Source organism: Carassius auratus, chromosome 21 (assembly GCF_003368295.1).
Source record: "Carassius auratus strain Wakin chromosome 21, ASM336829v1, whole genome shotgun sequence".
In the NCBI taxonomy this organism is placed as follows: domain Eukaryota; kingdom Metazoa; phylum Chordata; class Actinopteri; order Cypriniformes; family Cyprinidae; genus Carassius; species Carassius auratus.
In genome coordinates, this window is record NC_039263.1 from 7991464 (window position 1) to 8007365 (window position 15902).

Below are 15902 nucleotides of genomic sequence, written 5' to 3' on the forward strand. Positions count from 1 at the left end.
AAGGTGGTGGTTTTGGGGTTATTACATCTGTCTAGTAAGAGTGAGACTGGAGAGAGTGAAAGACAGAGAGAGAGAAACAGACAGAGGAGATGAAGTGAATAGTGATTGCTTGATGGGACAGGTGATGAGAAGAAACTCCCATCCACTGCATTAAGAAAAGACTTACTCTACGAATTAAACAATCACCACACTAAAATAGTAACACCAGGTACAGTAAACAAAATAAATAAAAATGCAAATATTCATACATAAATAGTGTATTTAGGAAATGTACATTTTCATATGTATGCAATGCATAAACTCTAAAACTTACATTATTAAACATGTATTTTATAAATGAATAAATATATTTTCATAAACTTGTTTTCTTCCAATTTCCAAATTTTAGTCCTAGTTTCACTAGTCATCCTAGTTCCACTCAGGAACTCAAGCTGCATCAAAAACACTATGGGAATGTCCCCAGCATGACCACACTCTGAAATACATGTGTTTTCAGTCCAATGGAAGGGCAAGACATCATAGGCGGGTGACGTTGCAACCAGGAAGCTATAAAAGCACGTGAGGTGGAGCCGGCGTCGGCTTTCTGTCATTCAGTGAAACAATGTCCAAGGGCACAGAGAAAAAATAAAAATAATGGTGAAAGTAATAATGGTGTTCCTCCCTGCCCTCGCTACATCACAAGTGTGGATACACAGATTTTGTGCATTGTTTGTTGGGGGCAAAGTAGGGGTGGGCGATATGGGAAAAGATAACACATCACATTTTTTATTTATTTATCGCACGATTAAAAATTTCATCACAATTCTTTGTCATGTTGGTTTTACTATTTTGCAAGTTTTCTGAGCATTACAGCCACAATTATTTCTCTATTATAAAGACAAAGACTTTCAAGGTAACAAAAAAAAGAATATTTGTTCTTATTTTTTAATAAAAAAGATAAAAGAATAAGATACTCACTACAACTACACATAATATACAAATAAAACAAGCAGTGCTTTATTTTCAGGTACAATAGGTGTATCTAGCAGGAGCATTCAAGAAATTGAATGAACAAATGATAAAATAAAACACAATATAAACGGATTCCAAAAACTGATTCCTAAACTGTATTAGATTTCTTCAGTAAAGAGCAGTGAGTGATTTTTCTCTTTGGGTTTTGTTGTTTAATTAACATTAAAGGAATAGTTCACCCAAAAAAAAATTATGTCAACTGTCTGTCATAGTGTTTTATATTTATACAACCATTTACTAACTCAAAAGTGGTTTAAGCCTGAATGAGTTTTTCTTCTTCTGAACATAAAAGCTATTATGAGGAATGTGGAAAACCAAACAGTTGCTGGTCCACAGTAACTTCAATAGTATTTTTTGCTACTATTAAATTCAATGTGAACCAGCAACTGTTCGCTTACCCACATTCTTCAAAATATCTTCTTTTGTGTTCAGCACAATAATAAAATTAATACAGGTTTGGTACAACATGACAGTGAGTAAATAATGACAGAAATAAAATTTTAGGGGTGATCTATCCCTTGACAGCAGTGTTAATTTTGTTGACAAAGACTATGACGAAAAATATTCGTCAACTAACCTTTTTCACGGACGAAAACTAAATAAAAACTAAATAAAAAGTCAGATATGATGACGAAGAACGTGACGAAATATAACTGACACTTTAGTCAATGAATAAAAATGAGACTAAAATATATGGGAGGGACGAATGGAGAAGAGATCCAATCAGAGCGAATATTTGAGGGTAGGTTGATCTATGCAGAAGCAGCCGAGCCATTTTAAAAAGCTGCGGCAAATGCAAGTGCAACAGCTAGACAAACGCAGCAGCAGTTACACAGAAAAGAGAACAAAGATGAGTTTGCAGAAATTCACAGTTTCGAGGACGTTTTCATAACAGTTAAGTTGTTTACACAGGGAACTACACTGCGACCTTTTAAAATGCCATTGCGACACAATTTCTTATGGGGTCGTAAATGTATCACTGATTATTTTTGTACCTACTTATGTGTAATGCTATGTTTTAATATGAGCATTTATTAAAACAGAAATGAGTATTATAAGAATACGTTTTATAACGTGCTCGAGCATTCAACACATCAAGTTGGCTTCAGCCCCGCGATGCGGTAAAGCTGAACTGAGCAGCTGGTGACTTGCGCTGTGTTCGGTGCGAGAGAGAGCCGCGTCTCACGGACAGCAACACTGAACCGAGCTCTCCTTCAGGACGTGAACGTCCTCCTGCACCTGAACGAACAAATACAAATCGCAGTTTAAATAAACAGAAGAAAAAGAGAGAAAAGCGAAAGAGCTCAATTCAGCACCGCGGTGTTCTGGTGTTCAGGGAGCAAGCAGAGACACGTCTCAAAGTCTTCTTGCTTTTGTACCGACAACAAATACATACAAAATATGTCGAAATACCCGTCTTGGAAAGTGTGTTCGAAAAAGTCTGTGGTTATGTCTCAAGTGAAAGTAAAGAGTTGAGAAAGAAATCGGATGTGTATTATAATGGATGCATTTGTCTCTTAAAGTGACCGCGCCTTATTTACTTGCTCTGCTGTCAGTGTCTTTAATGTATGAAAATGTAGTTTGTAGTTTTAACAAGAATTTATCCAAAGTCAATCCAAAAATCAGATAGAATTGATTATATTGTTTTACTAGTGACTAAAAAATACTAAAAAATATATTAGGGACCTGACCATGTTTTGCTTAAGTGTTTCTTTCTTTAATTGCTAATGCAACCTTTTCACACCACAGACTGAACCAAATTAAGCATTGCATCCGACATTATCAAGATGAATTTGTTGTTCTGACACAGTTTAACCCTGAGTTATTACCAATTTCTAAACTACAGCAGATAAACTGTGATAATGTAAGAAATGTTGAAGGTGTCTGAATACATTTTGGTTTGATTGTGTATTTTATTTTACAGTGAAGACTATGCAGTGCTATTTTAAATGAACAAAAACAAACTTCAAAAAAATGTAAACATTGTGTAAATAGCACAAGTAAATAAATAGAATGAACATACAATACAAATTAAACCCTTTTAAACAGGGCCCACTGTACAACCTGCACCGGGGCCACTCTAACCCCAGCTACAAGACGGAGCAATGCACTGTGTGTACTGTAAGAAATAGAACAAGGCATGTGGTTTAAAAGATGGCAAGTAAAATAAAAAGCACATATGTATGCAATACAGTTTCATTATTGTTCATTGTTATCCAGTAATTACTATAAATAATTTGTGCGACCAAATCATGTTTTGCGCCATTAACTGAAAAAGTTAGTAGCGCAAGCGCCACCAATGGGAAAAGTTAGTGTAGTTCCCTGTTACATTATATTTAGTTGTGGTTGCACAGTCTTAGTAACACAGCTTTGGGTGATTTCAGTTGACTTTTTTCATTATCAACACGCTAACGTTTTGCCGTGCACCTGGTCCAAGGACAATGACAGAACAGAAATGTCAGAGCTAACGTTAGGTCTAGGACGAAAACTTTTAAAAAAATTTTGAGAATTGCACTTTATTTTTCTTAATGTTTTTGATTTTGCATCATTCAGGAAGAATGCATATCTTTTTCAGAGAGCATGTATATTTTTCATGGAGAGCAGGCCTTATGTTTATTTTATAAATACCATTCCATAACAGACTGATGGAAACATTTAGTCAAGTCAACTAAGTCGACTTTGTTCTACTAAAAAAAACTAGACTAAGACTAAAAGACTTAAGACTAGACTAAGACTAAAACTCTTATGATATTTAGTCGACTAAAACTAGACTAAGACTAAAAGATTTCAGATGACTAAAATGCGACTAAAACTAAATGGTGTGTTATTCAAAAGACTAAGACTGCATCCGAATTTGCTGTCAAAATTAACACTGCTTGACAGTAGGATGCATGTTTAATAGGCTTACTGTACCTTTAAGACCTGCACGCATCTAATATACAGGAACATATACGTTTTTCTCTCAAATGTTTACTTTCATTTTAGACATAACCAACTTGAGTCTACATGTAAACCTTGTGTGTTTTGACAGTATTAGCACAGAAGACAACTTTTGATTATTGAAAAAGTTCAATAATCATGTGTTGACGGGCTCGCTATCCATTTGGGGCTCTCCTTCCCAATCACAGGAAGTTCCTGAGGTTTGCTTTCAGGGGCAAAGCTTACCAATATCGAGTTCTTCCTTTTGGTAAGCGCTCTCACCCCGCACTTTTACTAAGAGTGTTGATGCTACTCTGGCTCCACTGTGACACCAAGGCATCCACATACTAAATTATATCAACGATTCGTTGATTTTGGCTCAATCAGAGCAGATGGTAGTTCGACATGGAGATATTGTTCTTGCTCACATGAAAGAAATGGGGTTAAGACTAAACACTAAGAAAAGTGTGCTTTCTCCAATACAGAGAACCACTAATCTGGGCGTAGTGTGGGATTTGACCATGATGCAGACACAATTGTCTCCTGCTCTGATCGAGTCGATCCTCAAGACAGTCAAGAGAGTCAGAGAAGGCAAGTCACTCACTGTCAAGCAGTTTCAGAAACTATTGGGTTTGATGGCAGCTGTGTCCAAAGTGATACCTTTTGGCCTGCTGTACATGAGACTCCTACAGTGGTAGCTCAAGACCAAGGGGTTTGGGAGAGAGTACACTGGGAGGGGTTCCACATCAGGAGGGACCTCCTCTCACAAGCGGAAGGTACAAACTTTCAACCACGCCCGGAACTGTGGAAGTTATGGGTCTGGCCTCTGAGGGGGTGCAACTTTTAGCTTCCAGTCTCTCAACTGAGGTTGTCGAGACCATCCTCCAATCCAGAGCTCCTTCCACAAGGAAACTGTAGTGGAAATTTTTCACTTCCAGGTGCAGAGGTGCAATCCCTGTGGAGTTTCTGCAGGTCCGTCTCTCTGCAGGGTTGACCCACTCCATCCTGAAGGTCTATGTGGTGGCCATTGCAGCCTACCACGCTCCTCTCAGTGGTCAGTCAGTGGGCAGACACCCTCTAGTTAAATGTTTCTTCTATTGAGGCTGAGGTCCCAGTACAATCTCGTGTCCCCACGTGGGACCTGGCTGTGGTGCTAGAAGCTCTTTGTAAGTCTCCATTCAAGCCTATTGAAGAAATGTCTGATCGCTATCTGACAATTAAGACTGCCCTTTTTCTGGCTATTATTTCTCGAATAAGAGTTTGGGATCTTCAGGTCCTCTCAGGTGCCCCTTCTTATCTAGAGTTAGCGCCCGTCATGGCCAAAGTGTTTCTCTACCCTTGAGCGAGGTATGTCCCTAAGGTCCCCTCTGTTACACCACAGCCCATCATGCTACAGGCCTTTTTGTTCTCCTCCCTTCAGGGAGCCAGTCCAGCAGAACCGAGCACTGGAAACATACATCCACAAAGCTGCCCTGTGAAGAAGGGCCGGCCAACCGCTTGTTTACTATGGTCCCCCTAATAGGGGTCTTCCTGCTATGAAGCAGACCCTCAGTTGGTGGATGGTTGATGCCATTGTTATTGCCTATGAGTCCTCTGATTTCTCTTCACCAGTGGGGGTCAAGGCTCACTCGACCTGAAGTATGGCAGACTCCAAGGCCTTCCTAGCAGGTGTGTCTATGCAGGACATCTGCAAGGCAGCAGGATGGTCCATGCCTCTCACATTAGTCAGATTATATAACCTAGATATGCAAGCCACTTCCAGCTCTTCTGTTCTCTTGTCTTAGTTGTGCTCTTCAACACTAGATAGGGATTTTTTGGCATAGATATTCTCATTCCCATTCCCTTAGTGTTTTCGACGCAGCTCGTGTTCCTGAAGGCGAATGTCTCCAGGTTACGTAAGTAACCATGGTTTCCCCAAGGGAACAAGATGCTGCATCTCAGGGCCATACTTCCAGCATCCCTGCAAAACTTGCTTCATTCCTAGAAGCTTATGTTGGTTCCACCTCATGTGCTTTCATAGCTTCCTGTTTGCTATGTCAGCCGCCTATGATGTTTCGGCCTTCCATTGGACTGATTACACATGTGATTCAGAGTGTGGTCACGCTGGAGGTGTTCCCTTAGTGTTTTTGACACAGTGTCTCTTTCCCGTTGGGGAGTCTGTTGATCACTACAAGTTATAGTTTAGGAGAAAATGGCAATGAAAATTGGCTAGTGGGTTTTGCATGCTGAGCCACTCCCTTTGTCTACGGGTATATAAGGCGAAAGCGTGCATCTCATTCAGATTTTTTGTTACATGTTTGCTACAAAGCCGGTCATTTTTGTGTTCATGAAGAGCTGTTCCTGGTTAGTGTAATGGCGCAGGACAGCAGTTTACCTTCAGCAGTGATTCCCCTGGTACTTCACCCATCCCGTTTCCCTGGCTCAGGCAGGGGACTGCTCAATTGTCGATTGCAGCACCACAAGGTTGTGACAGTGTTCAGGTTGTTTTCCATATACCCCTTATGTCATTCAACATAACTCGTAGTGACGACAGATAGGAAACATCTCAGATATGTAATCCTCATTCCCTAATGGTGGGAATGGAGACTTTAACTATCCACTGTTGCCGGGACACGTTCTTGGCTCCTTAGTGTAAAACCTGAATGAGTGGATGCACACTGTCTCCTTATATTCCCATAGGCACGGGGAGTCGCTCAGCATGCAAAAACAAATAGTCAATTCCCTCCATCAAGGAATGTCTCGGTTACATATGTAACCCTCGTTCCCTGAAGGAGGGAACAGAGATGTTATGTCAGAAAGAGACTGACGAATGGGATCTCGCCCCAGAGAGCCCAATCACCTTTGAGTGGTTATAATACAAGCCAAAGGTACACATAGTAACTTGGTCTGCGGAATTTGCATTTGCAGAGCGGGTATATAAGGAGCAGCGTGAGCAACTCGCATTCAAGTCTTCGCTGAGGAGCCGAGCCCAGAGACCCAGCCGTTCAGCGGAACAGCCAATGTGGCAAGTCAAGTCAAGTCAAGTCACCTTTATATATATAGCGATTTAAACAAAATACATTGCGTCAAAGCAACTGAACAACATTCATTAGGAAAACAGTGTGTCAATAATGCAAAATTATAGTTAAAGGCAGTTCATCACTGAATTCAGTGATGTCATCTCTGTTCAGTTAAATAGTGTCTGTGCATTTATTTGTAATCAAGTCAACGATATCGCTGTAGATGAAGTGACCCCAACTAAGCAAGCCAGAGGCGACAGCGGCAAGGAACCGAAATTCCATCGGTGACAGAATGAACAAAAAAACCTTGGGAGAAACCAGGCTCAGTTTGGGGGCCAGTTCTCCTCTGACCAGACGGGTCTTTAATCTAGATTTAAACTGCAAGAGTGTGTCTGCCTCCCGAACAATGTTAGGTAGGTTATTCCAGAGTTTAGGCGCTAAATAGGAAAAGGATCTGCCGCCCACAGTTGATTTTGATATTCTAGGTATTATCAAATTGCCTGAGTTTTGAGAATGTAGAGGTCGTAGAGGATTATAATGTAAAAGTAGCTCTTTCATATTGAGGTGCTAAACCATTCAGGGCTTTATAAGTAATAAGCAATATTTAAAAAATCTATACGATGTTTGATAGGGAGCCAGTGCAGTGTTGACAGGACCGGGCTAATATGGTCATACCTCTTGGTTCTATTGAGAACTCTTGCTGCTGCGTTTTGGACTAGCTGTAGTTTGTTTACCAAGCGTGCAGAACAACCACCTTATAAGGCATTACAATAATCTAACCTTGAGGTCATAAATGCATGGATTAACATTTCTGCATTTGACATTGAGAGCATAGGCCATAATTTAGATATATTTTTGAGATGGAAAAATGCAGTTTTACAAATTCTAGAAACGTGGCTTTCTAAGGAAAGATTGCGATCAAATAGCACACCTAGGTTCCTACCTGATGATGAAGAATTGACAGAGCAACCATCAATTCTAAGACAGGGTTCTAGGTTTTTTAGGTTAGAGTTTTTAGGTCCTATAATTAACACCTCTGTTTTTTTTTTTCAGAATTTAGCAGTAAGAAATACTCATCATCCAGTTTTTTATATCGACTATGCATTCCATTCATTTTTCAAAAATGGTGTGTTTCACCGGACCGTGAAGAAATATAGAGCTGAGTATCATCAGCATAACAGTGAAAGCTAACACCATGTTTTCTGATGATATCTCCCAAGGGTAACATATAAAGCATGAAGAGTAACGGACCTAGTACTGAGCCTTGAGGTACTCCATACTGCACTTGTGATCGATATGATAAATCTTCATTCACTGCTACGAACTGATGGCGACCATATAAGTACGTTTTAAACCATGCTAATGCACTTCCATCAAGGCCAACAAAGTGTTCAAGTCTATGCAAAAGAATGTTGTGGTCAATTGTGTCAAACGCAGCACCAAGATCCAATAAAACTAATAGAGAGATACACCCATGATCAGATGATAAAAGCAGATAATTTGTAACTTTATAGAGAGCAGTCTCAGTACTATTATACGTTCTAAATCCTGACTGGAAATCCTTACATATACCATTTTTCTCCGTGCATGCACTCCCCCCACCCACAATTCCTGCCGGCCCGAGACTTGAACTCACAACCCTTCGATTGCAAGCCGACTATCTAACCATTAGGCCACGACTTCCCGTTAACATAAAAGAAAGTAAAATAGTCATTAATAAATAATAAAACAAAAATAAAAACAAGCAATTTTAAAACTTTGGAAATAAAAAAGAAAAATAGAAAATGATTGTACTTAAAATACAGTGAATACGTAAAATACCGTGCTATCAGTTCGGACATTACACAGTGCTCATTCAATGAATGCACAGCTAAACAGATGGGTTTTGAGTCTAGATTTAAATCTGACTAGTGTTTTAGCACATTCTGGGAGCTGATTCCAGCTACGGGCGGCATAGTAACTAAAGGCGGACTCCCCTTGTTTTGTGTGAACCCTTGGTATTTCTAACTGACTCGATCCTAATGATCTGAGTGCTCTTTTAGGTTTATATTCAGTGAACATTTCTGCAATATATTTTGGTCCTAGGTCATTAAGTGATTTATATACAAGTAAAAGTACTTTAAAATCAATCCTAAATGTAACTGGAAGCCAGTGTAAGGACCTGAGGACTGGTGTGATATGCTCAGATGTTCTGGTTCTGGTTCTAGTCAGAATCCTGGCAGCAGCATTCTGGATAAGCTGAGTCTGATTGTCTTTTTGGGAAGGCCAGTGAGGAGCCCATTACAATAGTCCACCCTGCTGGTCATAAAGGCATGAACAAGTTTCTCCAAATCTTGACTGGAAACAAAACATCTAATTCTTTAGGCAATTTGGTTCTTTCTCATTATTTGACTTAGTGGGAGCTGATAAAGGATAAACAAGAGCGGTTGAAGAACTGACCCTTGTGGGACTCCGCATGTCGTGGATGTCCACTTAGACTTATGCTCTCCTAGATTCACATAATAGCCTCTCCCTTCTTAGTATGACCTGAACCATTTGAGTACCATCCCAGAAAGCCCGACCCAGTTTTCCAGTCTCTCTAGTAGTATGTTATGGTCAACAGTGTCAAATGCAGCACTGAGATTTAGCAATACCAGCACTGATATTTTGCCAGAGTCAGAATTTAAGCGAATATAATTTATTATCTTAATGAGTGCTGTCTCTGTGCTGTGATGTGGTCAGAAACCAGATTGAAAATTGTCCAGGTATTCATTTGAGTTTAAGTATTTGTTCAGCTGACTAAAAATAACCTTTTCTATAATTTTGCCTATAAAAGGAAGATTAGATATTGGTCTATAGTTGCTCAAAATGGTGTTATCAAGATTGCTCTGGCTTAACAACTGCAGTTTTCACGGAGTTTGGAAATGTCCCAGAAAGAAGTGAGGCATTCACCACTTCTAAGAGATTTGCTTCTAAACAATTTAGCACACTTTTGAAAAAAGATGTGGGAAGTGTGTCAAGATAGCAGGTTGACGATTTTAGGTGATACACTATTTCTTCCAAACTTTTGCTATCATTTGACTCAAAAGTAGACAGTATCTTTTTGATATTATGTCCAAATCTGTCTGACCTCTGCATTTCTTGAGGATGTGCCAATCGCCTTCCTGATATTGATGATCTTCTCAGAAAAGAAGGAAGCAAACTCATTGCATTTGCTGTAGAGTTGTTCCGATTCCGATACTAGTATCGGAAATATCACAGATACCACAAGAAATTCTGGCATCGTCATCGGCGAGTACATGAACCCATATACCGATCCGATACTATTTTCAAGACCTAGTTATGACCGCTAACTTTGGCTAACCGCTGCACGGTTATTCTTCAACAGACCAACAGACTGCACGGTTCTTCTTCAACAGTCCAACAGACAGTGAAGCATCTTCTATATTATAGATCAGTGGTTAGCAATATGTCCGCTGTTTAGCAGTATTTCAGACTGGACCAACCAGACAGTAAAACGGCAACTAGGGATGCCACAAGTACTGGCACTTCACTACCAAGTCGGTGCTTAAAATTAAAAAATGTGATGATACTAGCGTCTCTGTAGTAGCGGTAGTAAGTTACCGACTCCCGAGTATATTCGGTACCCGCAGCTGCGTTCAGTCGCTTCCGTGTTAGTCTAAGTGCAGGGCTCCAGACTGTAGCCGAATATATACTAGTGTCTGTGAATATTAAACTGCAAAATAATATTTAAATATTACTCCTGCAAATTCTACATCTCTGCGGGTGATGGGCGCATATGCGTGGGAGCTGCTGTTTTGTAGTCTCTGTCGTGTGTCACTATATGAGGACACAAACGCATAAACGGTCACTTCATGAGAATTTACCGTTTCATTTGAGAAAACTGTCATATCATAAACACAGACACTCAAAGATCTTCATAAAAATAGATTTTTTTAGATTTTCTTTTTTTTTTTTTGTGTGTGGGGGGGGGGGGGTTCTCAACAGTGGCAAAAAGAGTTTGAGTGTTGTTTAAGTTAATGTTTATAAGGTCTTCATTGAGGACTGTTGCACTGCAGCTGTCTTCTAGCCATGTTTAATTTAGAAACATAAAATCCAGATTGTTTGTGGTTATAAAGTCATTGATTAGAAATGATTTATTTTTTAGTGAGCGAATGTTTAAAAATGCTAAATTGATGGCAGTACTTTGTGTCTTTACATCAATCATAGTTTGAAGCATAATAGGCCGCAGATTAGATGAGTTTGCCCTTTGACTTGAAAAGGCCTTAGACTTTCTATCACGTGATAAAACTGCAATAGAGAAAGCTACAGGCACACTGGGTTCCCGCTTGTTCTGTAACTATTTGTGAATGTTGCTGCTATTATAGCGGGACCCAACACATATCACTGAGAGGTGCTATCATAGACACATATCACTGAGAGCTGCTATCATAGACCTGTAGGGTGGAAGGAGACAGCCTTTGTTCCAACCCTTCCTGAAGAAAGGAAAGCACTGACCCGATCGGGCATTTCCAGGGGTCCTCATGACGTGAAGAACACCAAGTGACAAAGAGGTTCCACTTCAAAGCATATACGCAACTGTCTGGTGGACACGGCTCTAGCTGAAGTGATGGTAGCTACCACCTTAGGTGGCAAGATACCTAAACCTCCCGTGACCCTAGTTGAGGATATGGACACCTCATTCCCTGAGAGGAGCCAGGGCTCCATCCACGACTTCGTAAAGACAAAGGGAGAAAGGAGCAAACTGAAGAAACAGTCAAACCATTCAGAAAGAATGGAGACATGAAAGTACATGTTCTTCAGGTCGATTGCTGCAAACCGCATTCGAAAATGCACTTGGGCATTAGCCTCTTGAACGGAAGTCTGTGAAGAGCTCAGTTCAAGCCACGCAAGTCCAGTTTTTTGGGGTACTATGAAGTAGGGGCTGTAAAAGCCAGACTTCATGTTGGCTGGAGAGGCCGGCTCTATCGCACCCTTTGCCAGCAGGGTATCGACCTCTGCACGCATGACAGGAGCATCCTTGCCCACCATCGTCGCGTGAATACATCAAAACCTGGGGGGACACCGGGTGAACTGAATCACGTAGCCGAGCCTGATCATTCGGATGAGCCAGAAGGATAGCCTGGGGAGCTCTGGCCAGGCTCCCAGGAACCGATCCAGCGGGATCAAGGGAACTATAGGTGTACCCACGGTGGGGCAGCGAGGTGGAGCAGACAGCCCTGAAAGGGAGGCATTGCGTCCCTTGGCGGGGGCGGAGTGCGGGCACTCATCTGACTCCAATTGGCAAAAAGGGCGTGAGAAGGTAATGCATTCTTGAGCCGGCTCTGCATTGAAATAGAGAAGGGGAGAGGAGAACGAGAGCGGCGAAGAAGCACGTCACCATCTGTCGTTCTCGGCCTTGTGGTACCCAGAGGTAGAGGAAACGAGCAGTCTGAGGCAGCTGCGCTGGCGACAGAGTGGAGGCAGCAGCGGGCCCCCGGGGCAAGATGTGTCTGATGGCCTCAGACTGCTTCTGGGCGGCAGAGAACTGCTGTCAAAATTATCTACCGCGTCGACGAATAAGCCAACCTGAGAGACCGGGGAATTGAGGAGCTGAGTCCGATCAGACTCCCTCATGTCTGCCAGGTTCAGTCATAGGTGGTGTACATCAAAGTGTACATCACCTGACCCAAGGTGCGCGCAGTAACCTTTGTTGTCCGGAGAGCGAGGTCGATCAGCTTGGCCTGGTAGACCTGAAGGGTGGCCATGGCGCGCAGGGCAGTAGCGACCTGACCCGCAGCTCTGTAAGACTTGGTCACAAGCGTGGATGAGAACTTACAGGCCTTGGAGGGAAGCTTGGGACCACCCCGCCATGCGGAGGTGCTCTAAGGATGCAGTTGCATCACAACAGAACGCTCCACTGGAGGAATCACAGCATACTTCTTGGCCTCTCCACCATCGCGGGCAGTGAAGGCGGAGCGAGCACCAGAATGGTTTTGGGCTGTAAGCAGCCAGCAATGTGCTCAGATCTGAAGCGAAAGCTTGAATACGAGTTGCTCGCACTGGTCCTTATACAGGTCCTTCTCAAAAAATTAGCATATTGTGATAAAAATTCATTATTTTCCATAATGTAATGATAAAAATTAACTTTCATATATTTTAGATTCATTGCACACCAACTGAAATATTTCAGGTCTTTTATTGTTTTAATACTGATGATTTTGGCATACAGCTCATGAAAACCCCAAATTCCTATCTCAAAAAATTAGCATATCATGAAAAGGTTCTCTAAACAAGCTATTAACCTAATCATCTGAATCAACTAATTAACTCTAAACACTTGCAAAAGATTCCTGAGGCTTTTAAAAACTCCCAGCCTGGTTCATTACTCAAAACCGCAATCATGGGTAAGACTGCCGACCTGACTGCTGTCCAGAAGGCCATCATTGACACCCTCAAGCGAGAGGGTAAGACACAGAAAGAAATTTCTGAACGAATAGGCTGTTCCCAGAGTGCTGTATCAAGGCACCTCAGTGGGAAGACTGTGGGAAGGAAAAAGTGTAGCAAAAAACACTGCACAATGAGAAGAGGTGACCGGACCCTGAGGAAGATTGTGGAGAAGGACCGATTACAGACCTTGGGGGACCTGCAGAAACAGTGGACTGAGTCTGGAGTAGAAACATCCAGAGCCACCGTGCACAGGCGTGTGCAGGAAATGGGCTACAGAGAAGCAGCACTGGACTGTTGCTTAGTGGTCCAAAGTACTTTTTTCGGATGAAAGCAAATTTTGCATGTGATTCAGAAATCAAGGTGCCAGAGTCTGGATGAAGACAGGGGAGAAGGAAATGCCAAAATGCCTGAAGTCCAGTGTCAAGTACCCACAGTCAGTGATGGTCTGGGGTGCCATGTCAGCTGTTGGTGTTGGTCCACAGTGTTTTAAGAAGGGCAGGGTTAATGCAGCTAGTTATCAGGAGATTTTGAAGCACTTCATGCTTCCATCTGCTGAAAATCTTTCTGGAGATGAAGATTTCGTTTTTCAGCACGACCTGGCACATGCTCACAGTGCCAAAACTACTGGTAAATGGTTTACTGACCTTGGTATTACTGTGCTCAATTGGCCTGCCAACTCTCCAAATTTGACCTGAACCCCATAGAGAATCTGTGGGATATTGTGAAGAGAAAGTTGAGAGACGCAAGACCCAACACTCTGGATGAGCTTAAGGCCGCTATCGAAGCATCCTGGGCCTCCATAACACCTCAGCAGTGCCACAGGCTGTTTGCCTCCATGCCACGCCGCATTGAAGCAGTCATTTCTGCAAAAGGATTCCCGACCATGTATTGAGTGCATAACTGAACATAATTATTTGAAGGTTGACTTTTTTTGTATTAAAAACGCTTTTCTTTTATTGGTCGGATGAATATGCTAATTTTTTGAGATAGGAATTTTGGTTCTTCATGAGCTGTATGCCAAAATCATCAGTATTAAAACAATAAAAGACCTGACATATTTCAGTTGGTGTGCAATGAATCTAAAATACATGAAAGTTTAATTTTTATCATTACATTATTGAAAATAATGAACTTTTATCACAATATGCAAATTTTTTGAGAAGGACCTGTATACCCGCTCTGCGGGGCGGAGCTCGCGATGCAAATTCCGCAGACCAAGGTACTCTGTGTACCATTGGCTCATTTTGTAACCACTCAAAGTTGATTGGGCTCTCAGCCGAGGTTCCATTCATCAGTCTCTCTCTGACGTAACGTAGATTACATAAGTTACATAAGTAACCTGGCAACATTTTCTAACATCTCCACTTTGACCACCTGGCTCCATTCCGGTATCTAGTTTAAGGAAAGTTTAATTTTCAAGTAAAACAGTTTTCTCTTAATTAGCCTAACACATTATTCAGTATATATTTTTGTTTATTTATTTATTTTATTTTCTGATTTTTGCCTTTTTTTATTCAGAAAACAAGATGTACTCACAACATTAAAGAGCATCTACAAAGGAAGCATTTTATACTTGAGTGAAAACTAAGCAAAAAAAAAAAAAAAAAAAAAAAAAACCTAGAAATAAAATAATTTACACTATAGACATATCTCCAGCTTTTAATACACAGCTTAATAGTACCTTTTATTAAAGAGTAAACTGGAGAATGAATTATTGTTGTAATGATTATAGATATCTGTATCTTGCCTAACCAGTACTACAAAAGACTTAAGCAGTTGTATTGTTTTTGTTGACTATTTTCAGCTGTATGCAGATGGCTGGCTTGAATTTAGCTGCTTTTAAAAGTATGATTCTTTACGACTATCTACCCAAAACTCAAAATCAACCCAGACATGCATGATGTGTTAATTTATGATCGGTCCCTAAGCATAAAGAATTTATTATTATTATTATTATTATTATTATTATTATTAGTAGTAGTAGTAGTAGTAGTAGTAGTAGTAGTATTATGCATTGAAAAAGAGTATTTATTCATTTATTTATTAATGATTCTCTTTTTAATTCCAGGGAAGCCCATTGTTCCTTCAGTCATCTAAGAATGTGTCTGTCAACATCCTCAATGAGAAGAAGCAAGTAGTATCTCAACTCACTGCAGGTAATCAAAGCACACAAATAAAAACACTCTTAGGGTAAGAAACATTTTAAACTCTCATGCAACCTCTTTGTAAATGATTAGAATTGTCTTGCTCACCAGAATTTCGTAGACTATATATTTGAATGAAGATTACTCACCCTATCTGTGGATGTTTCTATTAGCGCAGATAGCATTGAATGAAATATTCACTGATCTTAAGAGGCAACAATTAGCTGGTCCGCTCATGGAAGGAAAATTAATCCAGGCAACTAAAGTTAGACTTTATAGGACAGATGGTAAAATTAATACTTTGACAAAGTTAAAGTGTTCTTTGATAGACAGGTTGTTAGTCTCATCTATCTCTCATGATGTAGCCTTTATAACTGTGACTAGATTTCATTACAGTGCA

At 40.7% G+C, this 15902-nt stretch overlaps 1 protein-coding gene across 5 annotated transcripts in view; it reads left to right on the plus strand.

Moving 5' to 3' along the window:
• sgcd (sarcoglycan, delta (dystrophin-associated glycoprotein)) overlaps positions 1-15902 on the plus strand; it is a 471077-nt gene that overhangs the window by 364075 nt on the left and 91100 nt on the right. For all 5 annotated transcript variants that reach the window (XM_026195716.1, XM_026195718.1, XM_026195714.1 and 2 more), the window contains one exon: positions 15427-15514. In XM_026195716.1, the coding sequence (XP_026051501.1) occupies positions 15427-15514 (88 nt within the window). The remainder of the gene's footprint in view (positions 1-15426; positions 15515-15902) is intronic.